Source organism: Esox lucius, chromosome 6 (assembly GCF_011004845.1).
Source record: "Esox lucius isolate fEsoLuc1 chromosome 6, fEsoLuc1.pri, whole genome shotgun sequence".
NCBI classification, from domain to species: Eukaryota; Metazoa; Chordata; class Actinopteri; order Esociformes; family Esocidae; genus Esox; species Esox lucius.
Genome location: NC_047574.1, coordinates 23,395,941 through 23,419,185, shown reverse-complemented (window position 1 = coordinate 23,419,185; position 23,245 = coordinate 23,395,941). Strand labels below are relative to the sequence as shown.

At 38.5% G+C, this 23,245-nt stretch overlaps 1 protein-coding gene across 7 annotated transcripts in view; it reads right to left on the bottom strand.

Moving 5' to 3' along the window:
- Positions 1-19,809, bottom strand: part of gbf1 (golgi brefeldin A resistant guanine nucleotide exchange factor 1) — an 80,470-nt gene extending 60,661 nt beyond the window's left edge. For 4 of the 7 annotated variants that reach the window (XM_034292933.1, XM_034292935.1, XM_034292934.1 and 1 more), the window contains exons 1-3: positions 19,403-19,808; positions 14,269-14,370; positions 12,567-12,633 (exon numbers count right to left, since the gene is read on the bottom strand). In XM_034292933.1, coding sequence (XP_034148824.1) covers positions 12,567-12,633; positions 14,269-14,364 — 163 coding nt within the window. In that variant the 5' untranslated portion in view covers positions 14,365-14,370; positions 19,403-19,808. Of the gene's footprint in view, positions 1-12,566; positions 12,634-14,268; positions 14,371-19,402 lie in introns of all 7 variants that reach the window. The other 3 variants (XM_010870272.5, XM_010870277.5, XM_034292936.1) reach the window with 2 other exon arrangements.
- Between the last annotated feature and the right edge of the window lie 3,436 nt (positions 19,810-23,245).

Below are 23,245 nucleotides of genomic sequence, written 5' to 3'. Positions count from 1 at the left end.
CTCCCAGGCCCATATGATTAATAGCCCTCTGCTGGGACTCTCCATCCACTCGGCACATTGTTGAGGGGCTCTGAAACAGGACAACAGTTGCATCCCCTCTTCACACCGGGCCTAAGCCCTGCCTGTCAGTCCCCGGTTAAAGCACTGTTAACTGGACAGATTTACAGCTACTAACCAGCACTAGGTGGCAGCCTGTCCGGGGGAAGTGACCCCAGTGATTACACCCATTTGATGAAGACTTTTACGTTACCTGGCGCTCTTCATCACCGGCCACTAACATGTATAGTGTAAACAATTATTTTTATTCAATTCATTAAATTGAATGGGACTGAAGTTTCCGGTTCCAACTTCCTATGGCATACTTGTTCAACATTTACGCCAGAGGAATGGCAAACAGTGAACTGATAAACTTCCTGAGCAGCTAATGATGAAACCTTCAGTACTGTTCCTAGAAGAGTTGAATCCTCTCACCATACCATGTGGACTGGGGCATTAACCCATAAAAGGGCGCGAAGCGTCCCACCTTTCCCACGGACAGTGACATATGAAAGGTTGGGAGAAGTACCGGAAAGGACAGCATCTCTAAGTAATGGAAACGCAGGTCTCAAGTTTTTGGCGCAATGGAAAGGAAGCTTGGCACCTCAGGGGACAGCAGTTGTAAATACCTCACAGGGTCAAACACATGTTGTGCTTGCCGGCCCACACAACATTTGTGTGACATTCACAATCAAGGAGTAAATGGGTCCGCCTACCTTTAAGTCTCTGGTGTAGCACATGGATTAATGAGAGTTCAACTGCTGTAAAGGGACAACCTGTAGGCAACTATCAAATTGCAAAGTGGTTTAAAGTAGCAATACTCAAGAACAGCACTGGATTAAGTGTTATAAATAGCAATAAAATAAAAATAACTTCAAAAGCTTGGACTTCGAATATAACCTTACTTTATCTCAATCTCATCTCATCTCATCTCATGGCGTACTGCAGAAACACCAGAGACATTTAATGAAGTTCACTCAGGGGCAATTCCACAGGGCAAAATGCCTTCATGAGTAAACATATTTGCATAAGTGACTGAGCGATATGAGTTATGGCTCTTCTACTTACTTGGCATTTGCCAACTGCATTCTGGCAGTTCAATTGGGTATGATATGTGTGCTGATATCGGGTGGCAGAGGAGTGCAGGGGGCCTAAAGGGCACAGACGGTTCCCACATGGACAGGCTAGGGCCCTCAGAGACCCAGCCGCGGCAGCCTGAGAACAGCTGTAGGGCCAAGACAGTGTACACACGTACACACACACACACACGACCTTGAAATACAAGTATGTGTTCCTACTTATTGATGGATGAGACCGTACAATAAGTACATGTGTGGGGTCATAGGCATTTCATGAATTAAACTAAGTAACACATACAAGACTGTTAATCCTTTAATAATAAATCAGGAATTCAATCTAGCCTCACAAGGAAAAATTACTGGAAACTGACTAGCTTGTTCAAGATGTATTCTGGGAGATTTGAAAACAGATTTGCTTACTGTTTTCAAACCTGAACAACTCAAATTGACTTCAGTTTCATTTGTAATCCTTACCAAATGTGACTGCGAACAAGATCCCTGCACTTCAGATAAGGTGATGTGATTCTCTTGTTTGTGATCCATTTGTGGGAAGGGTTTGTACAATTGGCGAAAACAGCACGGAGCTAGTCACTAGGACTGGGAATTGAGAGGGATCTAGCTGGAAGATATAATCTTGATACTCAATTTCGATACGGTATTCATCGCGATTCTCACAATTCTTGCATGTATGTATTGCAATTTACTGCTTTTTTTAATTAGACCATGCTTAACAGTCCAAATACAACACTATGCCAAAACCACTGAATACTATAATGAAACCATGTCACTCTTTTGCCGAAGACTTTTCAAGTTTCATTACAGGAATTTAAATGAAAATATTCACGCAACCCCAAACAACACAATCCTCTGGTGTACATAGTTAAATCATGCACCCGACATGCTATGGATATTTTTTGCATTTCATAGTTCAACGTTAGCAACCCTCTCTAGACAGACTGACTGGTTAAGTGTGTTTCTATTGTGAATTCATGCATTGTGAAAACATTTCTTAACAGGCCGTATATCTTAATTTGCCCATGTTAATGCATGATGCATGCACAATGTAATGTTATGATGAAAACATTTTTTAGTAACTTAAAAGTAACCATAAAATAGCACCATTGCAGGAGCTACAAGGCAGATTTATACAGACAGAGATGAGTGCACCCAGAGAGAGAACATGCCTGGTATGCTTGTTATTTACCGTCTTTTTCTGGTGAAGTAGTGGTTGTCATCACTAGTGTTAGCTAATTGAGAATACAAAACCTTTAGCTATACATGCATTTTCTATGTGCTTTAGCCTGGCCTCATTTTAACATAAAAAAACCAATCTTAATTCTTAGGAGCACCGTTTTTTTTTTTTCAGGCCAAACAAGCCACAACTGAGGAAGCCAAATGTATCTCTCTTATTATAGCACCTATATTTTTATCAAAGAAAAAAATAAATAAATATTATATTATATATTATATATATATCTCGGTTCTGCCATTGTATTTCATTATACAGTATTGTACATTCTCCACTCAATTCAAAAGGGACCATCTTGAGCATAACTGGTTGTTTAGCAGCATTTGAAAAGCTAATGGCTTTGAGGCTAACAACAATTGGTATTTATCAATGGTGATCTCCAACCCTGTGTCTCTATAATGCTTGAATGATCAATCACACTTTCTCTATGCATACAAAAATTCTAAATTCTGTTTAAGTAGAAGTTTAGAATAGATTCAACAGAACATTAATAAATGAGGCCCCAGGAGTCCTCCCCTGAGACCAGAGATCTTAGAAAATAGTTCTTTTTTAATACGATATGACTGGATTATAACAAATCTGGTCCCAGCTGAGCTCCCAGTTAACTGCCTACAATGGATTCCTTACCATGCCATATCCTACAATTAGAGTCTGGAATTGTAACTGGCAAGGTAAGTCTGTCAGAAGATGGGAAAAAGGGCCCTTAGAAAACAATTCCTGAGGTACCACCAGACTTCCTTAATTAACCCTTCACATTAAGAAAAACCTTGTGATGGTATCAGCATAGGTCTTTTGATCGGTGGAGGGAAGGGGTTTCCATCCACTGTGCGTGCTGTATACACATTACCGGCCATTATTATTAGGTCAGGGGCACCTGCGCTCTCAATAGAGGATTTCTAAAAAGCAAACAGCTGTGGGTATGCTGGTAGTGTTGGGTGGGATTTTAAATTAATCCAAAGCAAGGCTTGAACATATGTACACCCCAAAATCTCAATGAGATTTAATATGACTAATTTGGGAAGGTTAAAAGATGCTTTAATGTTGCACTGCCTTCAAAATTGTGTGACAAATTTTAACATTGAGGAATTCAATTCTATAACTTGAGAGTAGGAAAAGTAAACCCAGTTGTTGCTTGCAAGGTTTGAAATATTCAGGGGCAAAACATTAAAAAACCACTGCCAATTCACAAAATAACTTTTTTACTGAAAAGTCCTTTTAGTATCTGCTTCCCAGTGACCACTAATAGGGATCATCATGAGCATGTTTTAGAATAACATGATTAAAATGTTCTCTCATGCCCAATTTTGTTACTCCTAGCTAAATTGTCCCTGCATTGTCCTTTGCTCAGGGGAAAGTGAGGTAATTATCAAAAAGGTCAGTCTGCAAGTGATCAAATCATCGCAACGACATTCACTCTTCTGCTGCCATATCCCCAAATATCAACCACTGGGGCCTTTCTAGTGATTCCAGTCAATTAGAGGTGTGCTTGTGAATTTCGTTAGTGTTTGGAAAAAAGGGAAAGAACTGTCAGTCAAAGGCCGCTCTGGCTTTGGATCTTGCGGGTGTGGGAATCTCTAAACCTGTATTTGTATGAATAAAAATGAGGGGATTTAGACCTACTGCTTTCTCTGCAGACTTGTCAAAAATCTGACCTTCAATGTAAAGGAGAGGGGGAAGGAAGAAAGATTTAAAGATTTAAAAAGCTGAGGCTGGGAATGACTTGTGCATAACAAAAAGGTGCAAAAAAAAGAAAGCTAGACGAAAATAAAGTCTGAATGAATCTGTGTTCACCCGGCTCTCTTCTCTCCTACCTCAGAGGACTAGCCAACGACTGTACAACCAATAATATAAACCCATAGAATTATTCAACAGAGGATCGAGGCAGATTTGGCTGTTTGATGTTTAACATAGAGCCTATATAAAATACTTCACTGCCATGTTAGAGAAGAGCTCTGATTCAATTAACACATGAAAACAGTGCTTTTGTATGTTGCCAAACATCCACTGCCTATGGTTTCAATGATCAGATATGAAGAGCTCACCATAACAGGCATTTCCAAGTATGTCAGAGTGACAGTTTGTCACTATTAGTTGCTTGTTTGTAATTCAAGTGTTGTGCAGGATTATCTGACACATGACCTCATGGTTATCCATGTCAACACTTGTCTACTGGTCCCCAGAGATATTCAATCACTAGTGGGCAGCACTGAGAAACCATAGCCACAAAATTCCATAGTAAGGAAACGCATTTCCTGAGCTATTATTTGGATGAAATATGAATATATCAGTACATTAGCAAAATATGAAGATTCTAGAATGCACTCAGAGGACTTTTAAATACCAAACAAATCTATCCTGTTTTGTAAGGGTTAGTCTGAAAGAGCTGGATTTATATTCTTAATGAATTATAATTAATACAATTTTCAATACTAGGCAGGGGATATTTAGAAAGACATAAACTGACTACTGAATGTTTGTTTAATAGCAACACAACCCAGTTCACAAAAATGGATCTCAAGTACAGAACATAAGTTCCGTGGTCCTATATAAAGCAGGCAGACAAGGAATTAAGACCATTTGATTCAACTTTAGAATAGGAAAAACAAATGACCAAAACAACTAACTATGGTATGATCATCAGTGGGAGAAGTATATCACAAATAGACACATTTCTGGGCTTTTCTTAGGTTAACAGAGAATGGTGAACCCAAAAGACAATGCTGTCAGCAGCAGTCCAATGGGTGAAAACATCGCAATAACAGACTGAAGGACAACAGCCAAAAGGCTGAAAGTTAACAGACAAGCTAACAAAAGCACTGTACAATGGTGGTCATCAGAAGAGCATTTCTTAACGCATAACCTGTTGGTCCTAAATACATGTCACTGTACAATTCTAAATACAAAGTGACATGGGGCACTCAATCACCAACAATGGAAAATCAATACCTGATCAGACAAATTTGCATCATGAAGATGGTAGTCAGGATTTGGCGTTAGCAGCATGGGTTTAAGGACACTTCCTGTCAGTTCAACAGTACCGACTTGTAGTATGAGCATTGCTGGCAACCGATGTATCCTTTCATAGGTAGTTTTACCATTCATCACATGGACACTTCCAGAAGTAAAAGGTGCTACGCCACCAAGCACATATTAGCGCAGAATAGTTTCAGGAAAACTATGGCAAGTTCAGTTCAATGGAACCGGTTGTTTGCAGCATGCACACAGATCTATGTACAATCAGCAGCAAATACATGTCGTCATTGGGTTCAGATGGACCAACATTCCCATGGAACTTTTTTTGACATCTTGTATAATTCAAGACAAAGATTTCAGGTTGTTTTGAAGACAAAGGGGTCCGACCAGGTAATATATGAGTCTATCTAATGAACAGGCCACTGAACTTAGACCCTAAAGAGATCCTCAAGATTAAAATGACCCTTACAGGAATCTATTGATTCAACAATTCACGCAGGTTTTATTTGTTAGGTAAGACATTGCCGATGAGACAGAGTAAACTATACCATTTCACTGTTTGCAAACAAGCAGTTCAAATCTAAAGATGCAGATGAAGATCACAAATCTGTAGAAAGCACTCAATTACATGAGTCTAATTTGCTTAGTAATGGAAGATTAAGCATGCAGAGCAGATACGAGGCCTACTTCCTCTGCTGATGGGAGGGTTTGTAATAAGGTGGGTTGGCAGGATGATGTGGATGGAGGGGGTGGGGGTCCCATGGCAAACACTAACTACTCGCCAAGACCATATAACTGTGTCCTCTTTGTTTGAAATAAAACGTTGTAGGAAACATTTTTTTTTCCAGAGAGACAAACGCTTCCTTTCCCAGAACAATTTATCTCTCTGCTTGACAAGACTCCCTGCTATATTTACCCAACTAAAATTGCAGATGATATATGTCCAGCTGCACTGTGGCACGGCACCTGGTCCTGCCAATCATCCGTGGAAGGAGAACAGAACCTTTAACAACGGGGAGAAAGTGGCTGAGAAACCTTTCGGGACTAATCCACATTTCCTTCGCTGGTTGCTGGTGTTGTTAGAAGAGCTGAGATACACAGTGTGAATGGAATTACTGGGCTTTCATTATGAAGGCAGCTGGGCCACTACAGACTCAGAGCACCACTACACAGGCCACCCGGAAGAATTCACACAGAAATATTGGCTGGGTGGCGGCGGTGGTCAGGGGGACTTAGCCTGTGCCTGTGATGCCGCAAAAAACAAAAACACATTGATCAGTCTATCAAACACAGAATCGAGCTTCGGCCTGGATTCTTCATCTGTGTTTTTTAGGCTTTCATCTCTCATCAGGACATGGACATACCGTGTAAGCTCCAAATATGCACAAGATTGGGGGTCAAGCAGACAATAATAGGTGACAATGTTTGCTAATTGAAAATGTAATATCAAAACTTCATGAATACAACAGAACAATATAGAAAAAAGAATATGGTATAATTAAGTCAGTTTGTTCAATCAAACACAGATTAAAGTCACAAAATAGGAGAACAACCAATATTTGGTCCAGTACAACAACATTTCTGCCTAAACCTATCCTGCAAACAGAAATATCCAAATGGCAGCCAAGAGTTTATAGCAGTTACCTCTGCAGAATCAAAGAAGGTGAAGATAACATTACACTTGCGCTCCAATGCTAGCCGTGGAGCACTAACAAGGTCTATAGTTTTCCAGGGGCTTGAAAAAGCATGGCGGATTCCTCCCAGGCCCCTGGTGCAGCCGTGCCTGTCCATCTCGGAGCAGTGGCATTCCCTGGAGGAAGCACAGTGCCTGGAGGGGGCTGAGACCGTGGCCTCAGGCTCCATGTGTTCTGTCTATCCTCTAGCAGCTACTGCGCCTGCTGGGCCAGGGATGGGGCTGCCAGGAGTCCCATTGCAAAGGCATGACGACACAAAGGCTTGACCGCAGAGTTGGCTCGACCCAGGCACCATCAGCCAGCACCACTCCATTAATACACCCAGCACAGCCACTCGGAATGATCAATCAAAACAGATGGTGATACAGAGACGGGGGACAGAGGATGGGGGTCAGGGGTTCTGGTGGGGCTGCTGTATGTGAACCCTACATGGAACTAGAGATACCACAGACTACAGTTACGCAAACCATTGAATGGCTTGGCATCCACACTTGCCATTCCATTCCAACAAAAGGTACACTGATTGATGAAAATTCAGCAAGGAAAACAATCACACGTGAGTGAACTCGGAACAAAAATGAATAAAGAGACTTTGTGTTTTGTCTTGTAATTTCTTTTTAACAAGAAATTAATGAAGAGGGTCAAGTAAAAACATCTATACATAAATAAAACCAAAAGAAAAGTATATGAGGAACAAAAGTACATCCAAGTCCGGTACTTCCACACAGGTGTGGAATTAGCACAATCATTCATAAAAGACATGAGCAAATGCTAGGCAGGCCCAGAAGAAGATCTGTGACTATGAAAGAGCAGTGGTTTTTAAACACATCTAGAATGAAGTGGACGAAGGCTGCTTAGCTTGCTGATTGTTTTAAGATATGCCATGGTTGTCTCATTGACCAACTTCAACCTAACTGACACTGAACAAATGTGAAGTCGTACATTTTAATGCATGAATGGTTTCACACCTCCAATCAAGTTCCACCCACTTGCAGAATTGCATAGTGCATTGAAGCAGTTTTGACGGTTTATGGTGGCAGAACTGTCCTAAAACACAGGCCCCTCTCTGAGCTGAATGCATGGAGATAGACTCACATGGCTGCCACCTGCTGACCTTAGCCATGACCATCCATGAGAATGTCAATACTGTGAAAACATATATTGCAGGACCTCTAGAAAGACAGTTTGAAGTAATAAAGTGCAAAGTGATATGGTATATGACCAATATACGGTGACTAGGAGCTGTCTGTAGGCACGATGCATCACAGATTACCTAGAGACAGCACTTAGCTTTGGTGTATTGGCCATAAACAGATTGTTGAACATGACAGGGCTCTTAGCTACATTGCTAAATGTTGTTAATTGCATAACCAGTACATCACTGCTAGAAATCTTAGATGTACTGGTTTCATACAGATGTATCATTTAAAGAGGAAAACATAAGGGTGGCAGAGTGTGCAAAACCATACATCCAGCAAACTAATTCAAAACATTATGCCCAAAATAACCAAGACATTGGATGTTTTCAGCTGAAGTTTTTGGGAGCATTTTGGTCGAAGTTTAAATTAACCATGTTATCAAGTACTTGCACACCACAATTTCTTCTAGCGAACTAGATAGCGGATACCTTTTATGTTTTATCCATACATTTGGAAAGGACAAGAAAAAATGCAATGAGATAAGCTACTCAAATAGCAGTCCTTCCAAGATAGGCTGCATGTGGGTGGGTGGATTGGTTGGTCGGTGTGTACTTGCGAAAACGGATGGATTGAATATGAAAGAAAAAAAAGCATGTAGGCCTGAGTGAGTAAATTTACTTCATCAGTAAAGATGTTTTGCGTAAAATGTGTTTATAATTTTATTGTTCTTGAATCCAAAGACACTGGATTTATTTTTCCTCCTGATTAGTAAGAAAAGGAAATCCCAGGCCATAGGCCTACTTTAATAACATTGGAAGCATTATTAGCTGTATGTTAGTGACATTTTCTTTAAGGTAAAAATGCAATAAAAACATTTCAGATCCCTTAGCATCAAAGCTAAATAAAAAACCTCTTTATGAAACTAACAGGTTCTCATTATACCTGGCTTTGCACCTTAAATATCTATTTTGATCCTGATAAATCCATAGACCCAGCTGGGTTGTAAAAAAGAAATCTAATGTCATGTGGGGTGAATAAAATTCTTAATGTGATTGGTATTAGAGGTTGACCGATAGTGGATTTTTAAAAGCTGATGTAATAATGATCGTTCGGGGCAGGAAAAACCCGATAGCCAATTAATCAGCCAATATCACCCTGGTGTAGCCTACATGAAACAGAATATATCATGAATATTACAATTGTTTTGCAATGCATAATTTTGTCACGCATTAACACCACACCATGTTTGAACAAATCGCTAGATACCATTAAGCATTGTGTTAAACTGACTAATATTTCTTAGTAAGTTTACCTCCACCACAAATAGCATCTATGAACTGTATGGCTTTTGCCAACTGGCCGTTTTTAACAGATTATTAGCCATTCGTTAATGACACTGATACAATAGCTATCAATATAGCTGACGATTACTGACTTTTGGATTAAGTGAACAGACGAAAGAATCATTTAGCCAGTGAGGTTTTTGTTTATCCTGAACAAATCCTAATACATAATTCGAAAACCCACCAAAAATAGTCACAATATAACAGTAAACTGTTTTATTTTAGGAATATTAATATATGCTGCCCCATTGCATATTATTAAACATGTAGCGTGCAGCTTTTGAATCTCATGCCAAGCTTAGTCACATGACCAAACACTCTGTAATGTCTTGCTGTTTTCTTGGCAACAGATCATATAGGTCACACAATATTAGGCTATTTAAAATGCAATCAATCTATTTATTTGGCATATTTTCCCACCGAAATATACCAGCATTTGCCGGCTACCATTAACTCTGATGCATATATTTTTAGCTAGTTTTCCCCCATAAAGTCAGTTATTCCAGTTGAGAAGCCTGATACAATAATGGAGGAAACAGCATGACTGCATTCTCTCCAGAAAGGCGGCTCCTCTTGTGGGCCTATACGTTGGTAACAGAACAACCTGAAGTGTGATTCGGTAGATTACATAGTTGGAAAGAATTGTGTTCTACAATGGGTGATGTTGTTCTGTGATTTATCAGTGGCCAGCAAGGATTACTTCTGTTGCACGTACCCTTACATTGTAATGCCATTCTTACAGACCATTAATGTTTGTGCATATATGGTTGGAGTATTCGGAAGCAAGAATGCCACAATGGTAATTAAAAAGTTGAATGGTATCTTTTCCTCCCTGTCTTGTATCGTGAACAAGGAGCTGATAGTGTTGCGTTATATTGTTCTCCTTCCCCACTAAGTTCTCATTCTCCACTATAAATCGTTGATATGAGGAATGCATTTTCTGAATATTCCCAGTCTCCTCCCGTTTTGAACTTTAGGAGGACATGAGGTCCTGATCCACACCTGCGGAGTACCTGGTTTGGGAGGTCCGTTGCTGTCCCTGTCCATCTGGTCATACTTCTGACCTAGTCGAAATTTAAATAGACTCTGGATTTAGCCCACATGCATTTATTAATTATTCCAATTGGATTCTTAATATCTCACTCGGCACAGCCAGAAGAGGACTGGTCACCCCTCTGAGTCTGGGTCCTCTCTAGGTTTCTTCCTAAAATTCGGCCTTCTTAGGGAGTCTTTCCTAGCCACTATAATTCAACACTACTGTTGTTTGCTCTTTGGGGTTTAAGGCTGGGTGTTTCCGTAAAAGCACTTTATGACATCTGCTGTTGTAAAAAGGGCTTTATAAATAAATGTGATTGATTGATATTGTCAAAAGATAACTTTCATGGGGAGAAATACACTGAAAACCGATACTACTTGAATGCCACTTGTCAGCCTTGCTGTACAATCAGCTGTTCCAATGTTTACCCCAGGACCACAAGGTTCAGCCCATAATAATGTGTTTAAGGTTTTTTCATTGGAGAAAAATCTGATTTAGTCTACATTGAAAAAAGTAATTTAAAGTATGTCGCGCATTTATGGCAGCCCTGCTCCAACACACATAGTGCCAGCGCTGGTGTCTCATAAAATCAAGGAAGAGTGACATTCTATGGGGTCTTTAACAGTTGTTTAGATTACTATCAGGAGTTAATCACACGCACACATTTTCAGTATAAGTGGCCCCCAAATGATCAGATACGGCCATTGGCCCATAGTTGCGCTAGGCAGCAACTTACAGCTATCCAGATTCTAACAACCCTGCTTACTAGCAAAACAGAGAGTGCATGCTTTCAGCAGAGCAGCAGTCATTCTCAGCCTAATGCATGAATAATGTCAGTTTATGACCTACACCCTTACCATGCTCAAAAACTAATAACACCGTCTTAAAGTTAACTTTCATTTAAATGTAAATGATCTTAGGTGCCATACGCAGAGGCACTACTTTGCCTTCATGTAGGCTCAGGAAAAATAGGAACCTACCCTCCTCTAGATGTTTAATCAAATACCAGGTGTACACTAACTGACTGGATTCAGCTTATCAACTAGCTAATTAGAAGAATCAGATGTGTTAGACTAGGGTTGGATTTAAAACAAACAGAAGGTAGCTTTCTAGAAACAGGGTTGGAGAGCCATAGTAAGAAACATTCTTATTTCAGAATTTTTCTTTAGAATTGCCCTGCAGAGGAACTATAGTTGACAGGATTTGTAAGTATTATGAACAAAATATGGTCACAACCGAAACCCATTAGAGAAACAGGAATATATACAGGAGAGGTCTGAGGTGTCTTGAAGCATGGTGTATCACCTCATTGTTGTACAAATCTTCCCCTCCTTGTGCCGAGAAGAACACTTGCACAACTCAGCGTAACATTTACCTTTGCTGTCTTGTTCATAATGAGGCATTTGGATAAAAGATGAACAAACAGTGATATCGTTTCAATGGGACCTCTTAAAATTATTAAGCCGAGTAGTCCCCAACAGTAAGACATTGGAGAAAGATAATATTGACAAATGTGAAAGGCCAGCCTATTTCTCTGTGGAAATCTGCTGCACACCTGATTAAATATGCTCTTAGTCTTCAGACAGAACAAGGTACTCTGTGATAACAATCGGAATGTGTTTAGCCTCAAAGTCCCGACTGACTCACAGCTTTATCCATATAATGTATTGGCGGATGAAAAATGTTGGCTTTCGTTTTAAGATTGAATCCTTTTCATTGTCCATGGCAGAGGACATTTTAGTACACTGAATTGTTATAAACATAAAATATATCTATTTGTTACACACTCAATCTGCCAAATAATCTGTGTATAAAATGCAGTGAAAATGATGACCTCATACACAGTCTATACTGAGAAGAGCATAAGAGGGCTAGTCTTGCATTAAACAGAGACACTGCTGCAGGTATCCGTCGGTGGGAAGACGGTTAAGAGAAAGGGACTGATCTTATTTCCTCAAATTCTCAGTAGTTCTATACAAAAACTATGCATATACTGTACTGTGCTTGTCATTATTACCTTTTATATTGTTGAGAATTTCCTTCAGGTGGCTGAAGCTGTTGAGCAATGGATCTTGTTCTTCATCCTGGTCAAAAAGATAAAACAAACAATACCAGCATCAAGATGAAAAATAATAATGAGGACACTGATGCTTGTCCTTAAAAGGATAGTTTGTCCAAAATTTATATTTTTTTCAAAGTTCACTTACCAAAAGATATTCCAGAAGTCATTTCAAACAATCTATTATTCAGCTCTGTCCTAGTCTGTAATTAGCGTTACTAGCATCATCCAAATTCATGAATGGAATAGATGGGAAATAATGAATTTGCACTGCTATCGCAAAGCTGCATTGCAAGGAGAAATCTATCCCATAACACTTCAAACTACATTCACTAATATGTTGTAGTAGCAACTGAACATTGAAAAACAGCCAGCGGGATTGGCTGAATTCAAATTGGCATTAGTGAACTATTTCCTCTAGCCACCACACACAGCTCCTGTTCTTTGGCAGTGATGTAATTGAGGTGAGTTGTGAACATAAACCTCAACAAGCTATGTGAAGCTAGCTTTTTAAAATTGCTGCTAGTTTACACTATACCATATATTATTTACTATATTTTTGCTTTATATTTTTCTTAATTCTTACTATGTAATGTCGCCATGTCACAAGAATTTCATTGTGCAGGATGACGCTGTGTTATTCAGTGCATTTGATAGAAAAACTGAACTTTTGGATTTCCTTTGTTTGTAAGTACCGATGTGGACTTCTGCCTGCTCGTGGATCTTGAGTTAATTAAATTCTACCCGCTCTGCAATTGGGACGATACCTCTGCCTCTCCCAAGTTGTATTGTGGGAGAATCAATGGAGCAACTTCACCAATGAGACATACAATTTTTGCGAGAAACATTTTAATACAGATGATCATGCCCCATGTGCACTTAGAAGAGGACTAAAGGCGAATGCAATTCCATAAAGATACCCAGTTCAACCCGTGGCGGCAAGACCAATTGTAAGTAATACTTGCTAAGTTATAATACACAAAGTACACATTGCCTGCAGATATTCTGGGCAAGAGTTGGGGATTAACATGTTCACCATCACCCCCCTTTAGCTGCTCTCCAAGCTTCTATTCAGTCAATGCATCTGTGTATTATGGTTGAACAAGTAAGGCTATATCCCCCCCAAAAAAATCTTCCTGCTCATATTCAGAGTCAGACATAATATATACATATTTTCCCTTTCTTTCTCAAGCAAATAAAGTTTGACTGTCCGAGATGAATATCAAAGACGAAATAGGTAACTTGCTTCTTGCTAGCGAATACTAACTTTCGTTTACTGTGTATTCTAGGGTGACCACATTTTCAAACCCCAAAACTGGGAACCTTGTGCAACCGCATGTTAATGCACATGCACATATATGCGCTTATGCAGAGCTGAATAATGGATTGTTTTAAAAACATGACTATATGCCTGAAGGAACTTCTCAGGGTAAGGGGACTGTCACCAAAATATGACTTTTAGAAAAACTATCCCTTTAACACTACAATGACACATCAACGGCAGCATCATTTGACCAAGTTTTTTTTGTTTTTTTTAAGTCTTTCTTTCTCTTGCAGGCTACCAAGTCTGAAAGATGCAGCCTGAGCAGGTAGTTCTATACTTTTCTAAGAAAAACTAAACTGTCAAACTATGACTTTAATGAGAAACAATTTAACTTACCAAAGGAGTGTGGGTATTCCATCGTGAATTCCTCTTGATGGCACTTACAACAGTACAGATCTCTCCTTGGACAATGTATATATTCTTGTCCACCATCCTGATCTGACAAGACAAACATAGAAACAGAAACATTTTCAGTATGCCTACTTTTTACTTAAATTGAAAGTAAGTGAATTATTGTCAAATAGTTGTGTAATCAAAGACCAGCCGGTCAATGCATCTGACTTCTAATTTATCTTACAATTAAATCATCATGAAGCAAAGGTTCTCTGGACAACGCCTGAGACAATCAGCGAAGCCAAACATTATCAGATTGACATATTGTTAATATTTGAGAAGCCGAATCTCAATGTACCACAAAATGGTTGGATTAACCGTTAAGCAGGCCAGAGGAAGGTAGTTCTGGCACAAAAATAATAATGTGTCTTTGCACTGAAATGTTATTTGACTATTGAAACTGAGGGGAATAGGTCATACTATAGCAGAATTCGGTCCAAATCCATGATAAGCAGATGCAAAATAATAAGAGTGGGATCGCCCAGGGGGTGGGAGTCCTGAAACGCAAGCTTGGAATAATAGCCTCAGACTAAGCTGACTTAAAAGGGACTTTCTATAACTTCCATAGCATGCTAGCAGTTCTAAAAGCAGCACATCAGAGCCAAAGATTGTGATAAAGTTGTGGACTTTTTCGTACTTGCTTGAGCCCTTGCACAAAAACATGCGCTTAAATTCATCCCAGAACTTCCCTGGAAACTTCTGTTCTGATCTTTCAAAAATCCTGCTAGAGACAATTGTTATCATTACCAAAGTATTATGTCACATAAGACATGTTCTTTCCTACAAGAGCATTAACAGAAATAGCACAGGCAATAATCAAAGAGTTTAAGAAGTCTAGAACAGTTGCAAATTTCTCAAGAAAGGACTATGCATGTATTGCCCCAAAACATGGTGAGGAAGATAAAGACGAATCCAAGGAACACAGTATCAAAACTGAACAGTCTAGACTAATGGAATCTTGGAGTTATCAAGGAATCAATTGCTGCCACCTCCATGTCAACAAACTCTTTGGAAGGGTTGCACAACAGAAGCCCCACTGTTCTGTGCCCAACCCACAACTTTGCCCAGCATTATTGGAACTATCAATTAAGAACTTTATTTTGAAAATCGTCAGTGTATTCTTGTTCTGAGAAATTAAGGCTATTCCATGCGAGAAATTGCAGAGAAACTGAAGATCTTGTACAACAATGTGTACTACTCCCTTCACAGAACAGTACAAACTGGCTCTAACCAGAATAAAAGGAGGAGTGGGTGGCCCTGGTGCACAAGTTAGCAAGAGGACAAAGACATTAGTGTCTAGTTTGAGAAACAGAACCCTCATAGGTCCTCAACTGGCAGCTTCATTAAATAGTACCCGCAAAACAAAAATCTCAACGACAAATGTGTAGAGGTGATTCCAGGATGCTGGCCTTCTAGGCAGAGCAATACCTCAGACTCACAAATAAATAGAAAAGATTAAGATTGGCAAAAGAACACAAAGGAAGATTGGATTTTTGTTTTTTATGAACAGACAAATCTAAGTATGAGGTGTTGGGGGTCACAAAGAACATTCGTCAGATGCAGACCAAATAAAAAGATGCTAGAGGAGTGCTTGAATCCATCTGTCAAGTATGGTGGAGGCTATGTGATGGTATGGGTGTGCTTCAGTGGTGGTAAAGTTGGAGGTTTGTACAGGGTAAGAGTGATTTTGAAGAAGGAAGGCTATCACTCCATTTTGCAACGACATGCCATGCCTTGGATTGCACTTGATTTAAACATACTGAAATTAAGAAGAAAAAGAGTTTCAGTAAATAATCTGCGCCTATAACTTTACGCAGAGCTGTCAAAGGCTCTTCAGCTCCCATGTGTTAGACATCCTAACTGATGGAAACTGACATTTTTATATATTTCAAATTCATATCATGAATATTATCATGGAAAACAAGGCCACTTCTAAGTGACCCCAAACTTTTGAACAGTTGTATATTAGCCTTTTTTTGTTGTTCTATTATTTCCAGTAATTGACTAATGTTATCTCCCATGTATAGTCCATGGATAAGACCTGGTACACTGTTATACATTTTTAAAAGCTAAGTGCATTTTGCTAGAATTTCAGCATCACAGCACTGACTTGTAAGAGGTCAGAAGTCTTGTGAAATAATTGGATCTTTATAGTTCCCATTTTGGTCCTGTTGTGGTAATAGGGAGAGTAAACGTTCTGGCTGTGTTTCTGATAATCTACCTTTTTAATAAGAGCAATTTAAACTAGCTAATAAACAGTCCTCAGTACATCAAAAAACTGAGATATACCTCTGTTAGTGTGGGTGACATTCCAATGCTAAGATTGTACACACTGTCAAGAGATTTGTATTTTGTGCCATGAAATTAAATAGCGCAAAACAAATAATGCATTAGGATTTGTTCAAGATAGCCAAAACTTTGCTGGATACAACGTTCAGTAGCTATGTTATATTAAGCCTAAAATAAAACTGTTTACGGTTATATTGCGACTATTTCTGGTAGATTTTCTAAGTACACAACCATGCATGCTTTTTGGGGTAATATAGGCTATATCACAACTCCTTTGGGAGTAAAACAGTAGGGGTCTTCACAATCTTTTCACTTGATGGTTATCGTCACAAAGTCATTTCTCGTCACATATATTGATAGTTATTGTATCAATGTCATTCACAAATGAAAGAAATTTGCGTTTGCTGTGCCACGAAATTAAACAGCTTTGGCAAGGCCAAGTAAACCTTCAGTCTAGCTAGAAATTGCTCAATTCTTATGACTATTACAAGTAGTAAGTTAGTAGATACTAGCAAGCCTATTACTGGCTAATAAGCTGTTAAAACGGCCAGTGGCAAAAGCCATCCAGTTCATAGATGCTATTTGTGGTGGAAGTAAACTTTACAAGAAATAGTCAGTTTAACATAATGCTTAATGGTGGATAGCAAAATATTCAAACTTGGCGTGATGTTAATGCGCGACAAAATGATCTAATGTCGAGACACTATCACTTGGCTTACGTCTAGCTTTGTGGCATAGAGGTGAATGACCCAGCCTCTCACATGGGAGACCCAGGTTCGAATCCTGTGAGGGCAACAACATTCAACCATTCTAATCGCAGGACGGCCAAACTAGGATTGCCTGGTTCCTTTTCTTGTTTTGCCAGGGGCGTATCTATATTTTACCATACGAAGTACAGAGCCTGCAGGTTTTCAGTTATACTTCAATATTAATTGCACCCACCTGGTGCCAATGGTCTAAATCATTTCAAGATTTCGACGGTTGCAATGAAAAAACCGAGTGGAACTGGCTTTGAGGTCCAGAGTTGTGTTTGAGGGTTATAGCCTTGGCATCATGTGTGTGAATCAACAACCTTTCATCTTATTTAATTTGTTTTCTGGCCTTCATTTAATTTTGGGCCATTTACACAGTGCACTGCGTACTTCCTCATGCTGATAGATAAAGGGAGATTGGCATGTTTGTCACCTCATATTTATACCCCAAACTGAAAGCCCAGATGATTTCTGCCCTTGTTTTGCCCTTGATTAAATTCCTTCATCACAATGTGCTACAATGCAGAACTGAATTTATTAGCAAAATACTATAGTATAACAAATTACATCACCCAATCAGATTGTTTCATTCTCCATAGCAGCCTAGTAATAGTTTAATCTCAATTAGATTCATAGAGAAAATGCCATTCTCCCTTTCATAGGGAAAGTTATACAGTTCTATTCTGAATGAACTTTGATAAAGACACAAAGCATACCCTCGACTGGCCGAAAACTCACAACCTTTGGATGCAGAGACAGCCGTCCTGACCACTGAGCGGAGATTGGAGTGGCCTGCAAATGCTCTATATACACAACTATGCAAGCACACTTGTTATTTGACTTAAGTCTGCATGTGCCACTCAACATAATTTAGAAAATGTGAGTTCTCAACAGAAAGATACATCAGTCACCCAAATTCTATAATATTAGGTTGTTGTTTTTTGCTGAAAGAGCTGTGGGTTGGATTCAAACCCAAGCCTCAGCAGTACAAGTACAGAACGCTGGGCCCTGCAGTGACAAATGCAGGAATCGCACGCACGCGCACACTACCATTTGAAAGAGCTGGCACAAAGCACTTAACCATTAGGTTACACTGCCACATTCGGTCTTATTAGCATTTGGTTCGATTTCAAAAGTTTAAAATTGTTTACCAAACAATTAATTGTGGCAAATACTGGAATTAGTCCAACTGAAACTGCTCCACTAAACATTTATAACTACATTTTTTTATTTCACTATATGAAGCTATGAATGAAGTTTTTCCCTTGCATTAAAACCAGTGCTTTGGTCAAAGAACGTAGTCTTAGTGTAAGAGTTATATGCTAGCCTACTCAGCTAGCCTACTCAGCTAGCCTACTCAGCTAGCCTACTCAGCTAGCCTACTCAGCTAGCCTACTCAGCTAGCCTACTCAGCTAGCCTACTCAGCTAGCCTACTCAGCTAGCCTACTCAGCTAGCCTACTCAGCTAGCCTACTCAGCTAGCCTACTCAGCTAGCCTACTCAGCTAGCCTACTCAGCTAGCCTACTCAGCTAGCCTACTCTACTTTACGTGATTTGGCTAGCCCAGCTAACCAACTAATACACTGTAACGAATGTTGAAATAACTATCTTATCAGTCAATTCGCTAGCTAAAAGGTCACGTTAATTGCATTGACACACTAGCTACATTTGCTAGTTAACGTTGGCCAGCTACATAACGAATAAGCTTGGTGTATACTAATGAAGCACGCAGCTATTGAGATGATTATAAGTTGGTATTGCAAAATACAAAGATTAATGTTAGCAGGTTAAAACTCATGTCTTTCTTGGTGAGACATAATTAGCTACTAACTAGCTAGCTAGACTCAGTCATACAAGACAGGTCATCTACTGTACTGTAGTTATAACGTTATAGATATTAACAAGATTACAAAGTTGACAACACAGAGAGTCGATGTGAAATTAGCCGTTAGTGTATTTTAGAAATTTCAGATAGGCTAGCAAACCAGCATTGCACAAAACTTTGTAGATGATTCAAAACTGCGAAAAAAACCTACCTGTTTGGAGTTTCCAAGATGGAGTCCGGTGCAATTTCAACTGATACAGCTAGCTAGCTAACTGACGTAGCTAGCAAGCTAGCTACCTAGCCAACAGTGAGGACCAAAAATCTATTACAACATATAAAAAAACTAGAATATTTTGGCATGCCAGAATGTGAAACACATACAAAGCAAAAACGAGTAATTCAAAAGCAATATTGTTCGTAATATAGAGAAATGAAACACATAAACCGGCTGTCAATCTATACTTGGTAAACACACTGACGTGGAAAAGCTTGTTCTTCACAACCAAACTTCTGCACTGAAACGGTTTGACAGCTCTCTAAGCCAATCACCTATTTGGATCTGACAGTTCTCGAATTCAATCAACCCCGATTAGATATAATTTATTGGATATATGTTAGTTATTTTACTTTGTCATTATTAGCTTTACCCTCACTCTTGATTTGTCATACAGCAAATGTTTTCCAGGGACTCAAATCACAAATGTGAATATAAATAGGCGGGACTAAAAGTAAGCACGTTTGAGTGAGCGTTCATGATGACGAAAGCACAATGATCAACGTCATCCGTTGAAAAAGACTGCAGCACTTGGCTGTATCTCTGCGAGTTATATTATTGGAGTGCCGAAGGTAGTGAGCAGGATTTTGAACCAACTAGGCATCAAACTGAGATACTCGATAGGTTCAGTGATTACCTAAATTCAACACACATTTGTCTTTCCAGGTTGTTTAACCACAAACAAGGTCTACGCGACACCAGGAACCGGTCGCCTACCCCTGGAGGGTATTCATTCAGTTAACAACACAAAACGTTTTGTGAAACAGAGTTGCTATTGGACAAATGTAGACGGGCAGCTCCATGTTTTGTTTTGTTTGAAACATTGACATCTACCTACCTTAATAATTTGACGAAACGTTTCCCAGGTAAAACCTTTATATCGTGGAATGAATACTGTTGATACACGTGTGAGTTTAGATTGATTGATTTGATTCGGTATGGTTAATCATAAAAAAATATTTCTGGAGCCTAGTGTCTTATGTATTTATGGCACTTATTTTACTTGCAGAACCAGTCGAACATTTTGACCCATACCCATTCAAGTGAAATTATATATAGTATTTTGACTATATATCATTTAATTTTGACTTTGTACAATATATTTTCTATATTGTACAGTATTTTGACTTTGTACAATATAGAAATATATGTTGTATTATAGCAATTTAAGCACCATTGTTGGAATAGCTAATTTCCATTAAAGAAAACTACTCAATACATATACCTACTGAATGTGTAGGAAAGGGACAACTTAATGTGAAATATGTAAAACAATGTATCCAGCATTGTATAAAGATATTTTTAGGTTCTCTGTAATTAATCAAGGATGTACAGTATGCCAAAACCCATATCTGATATCATTGGCCTATTCATTAAACATCTTTCCTGAAAGTATTGCTTTCTTTTTAAAACATGCAGCAGCAACTCCTTACAATCAAAGCCATATTTGCTCTTTTGCAAAGTGTTTGTTCACCTGTGGGGTTTGTAATTGCAACATTTCATCTTCAAATAAAGGCACTTCAATCCAACACGCCAAACCTACTTAAGCAATAACAAGACAGATTTCTTTATAGATGACGTCAGTCACACATCTGTACATAGATGAGGTGGTGTGCTCAACCAACAGGTTATATTTCATCCAAGTTTCTTGAGAACATCTGTCAAAACACTGCAAATAAACATCTAAAATCTAACAATCTACAAAATTAATTAATTGTTCAAAGGTTTGGCCATAAAAATTGCCTTGTCATTAAATTATCATACAACAGAAACATTAATCCAGGAGGCTAATAAAGTAATTCAGAGACCTGCTTATCAACTGCCACTTACAGAAGTAAGTGTATATGTTTTTCATCCAGACTCCCTGTGGGATTAAAACCCACAACCCTGGAGTGGCTATTGCCATGCTCTACCAACTGAGCTAAGGATACACGGTCTGTTGAATGATTTATGACGGTATACAGTAGCCTATCATTTAATGTAATGACTATATAAGCTTGGAACTATACAAAGTTGTAGCTTTTTAAATTTTGATTGTTTTTCAAGTGATTTTGTGCCCAATAGAAATTATTGGCAAATAATATTTTATTGTATTGTTTAATGATGACTACATTGGCTGCTGAAAAAAACTGAACACTGTTTGGCTGAAAGCTCTGGTATATGGGGGTATATACCACAGGTATGACAAAACATTTAGTTTTACTATTCAAATTATGTTGGTAAGTGGCTTAGTAGGAATAAAGTACCTTTGTCGTAAATTGCCAATATACCAAAGTCTGTGTCCAGATACTTTGCGTAGTGTTTTAGGTCAAACAGAATTTAGCCCTGGTATAGTGGCCATATGCTATACTCATGCCTTGTTGCTGAATTACAATTATGTTTAATGATGAGTTGTAAAGTCACAGAAGAAGGAATGTCCCCGCAACATGTCAACCTCCTCGGTAATGGTTTATGGTGAGAGTTTAGCGTGTCCTCTTTGACATTCTCAATCATCCTAAATCACAATTAATTAATGATAATCCAGAACCATGAACCATCCACATTGATTTAGAAATTTTCAGAAACATGGTCTACTCTTATTTAAAATAAAATGTAGATTATTGCCATTAAAGGGTATATTCCTGATTTGCTCCCTCCTTGTGGAAGTCAGCTGAATTACAGTAACAGAGCATTCAAACCAACTTCTCAATTTGGCAAGTTTTCCTTTCGCTTTTGGTTGACCAGCTTACAAAAGCTGTAAAAACAAAATGTGGAGATATTTTACCACATATAAAAGTTATTCAGATTGCATTATGATTCCCAACAATATCTAACAGTTTTTTCTAACTTTCTACATTTTTTCTAACAGAAATTGAATGAACTGTGTAGAATTGTATGTACTTTTTTATCAGCCTAATCTAGAAAAAGTCATATTAATATTAAAAGGGTTCATGAATTATGGTATAAATATCATGACATTAAAGCTTAACCTAAAAATGATTGTGTATGATAGTCATTTCAAATCCTAAGTGCTGGAGTACAGAACCAAAACAAATATGTCAGTGTCCAAATACTTTTTAACCTTACTGCATATTTTGAGTGAATGTCCCTGTCACTCTGTTTCCACACTTCTTCACTTTGTGAAACATCTGGATTTCTTTTGATTACATTTACTTAATCCAAAATGAAAATATTTATTCAAGATATTTAGGAGGTAACTCTAAGCATCTGTATTACAGATTGATATGATAGAGACAATTGGAATCAGCAGGCAATAAAACCTTTAGGATATTTTTCATTTCAAAGTTGGTTATATACATTTCTTTGATATCATATTTCTCAGACAATTTATCAGATTTATGGATTTGTATAAAAATCTTCATTTTTAGGGCAATGTTATGATGGTGGCCATATTTGATAGAGTTTTTCAAACATGAATTGCCTGGTGGATGTAAACAATTTGATAAAATAAAGTTTATGATACAGTTAAGACTAAGGATGTAGTTATAGATTGCTTGTTGATTTTTGAAGTCTTGAACACAATACCATTTGAAAGTTTACAGTAAAAACCAACAAATTAATAGCATTTGCCAGTCTGTAAATACTATGGCGACAAACATTGATTTATGAATGTAATATTGACCTAGAATTGTCAATAGGTCGATGTTCAAGGCAGGTACGTAGGCCTTCCACATAGAAAACCATTGAGCAAATGGCAAATAAAACTAAAAAGTAAAATGTCCACGTGTCATCTAGACTAGATGATATTTACTGCAACATTAAGTTCGCTTTTTCCAGTCC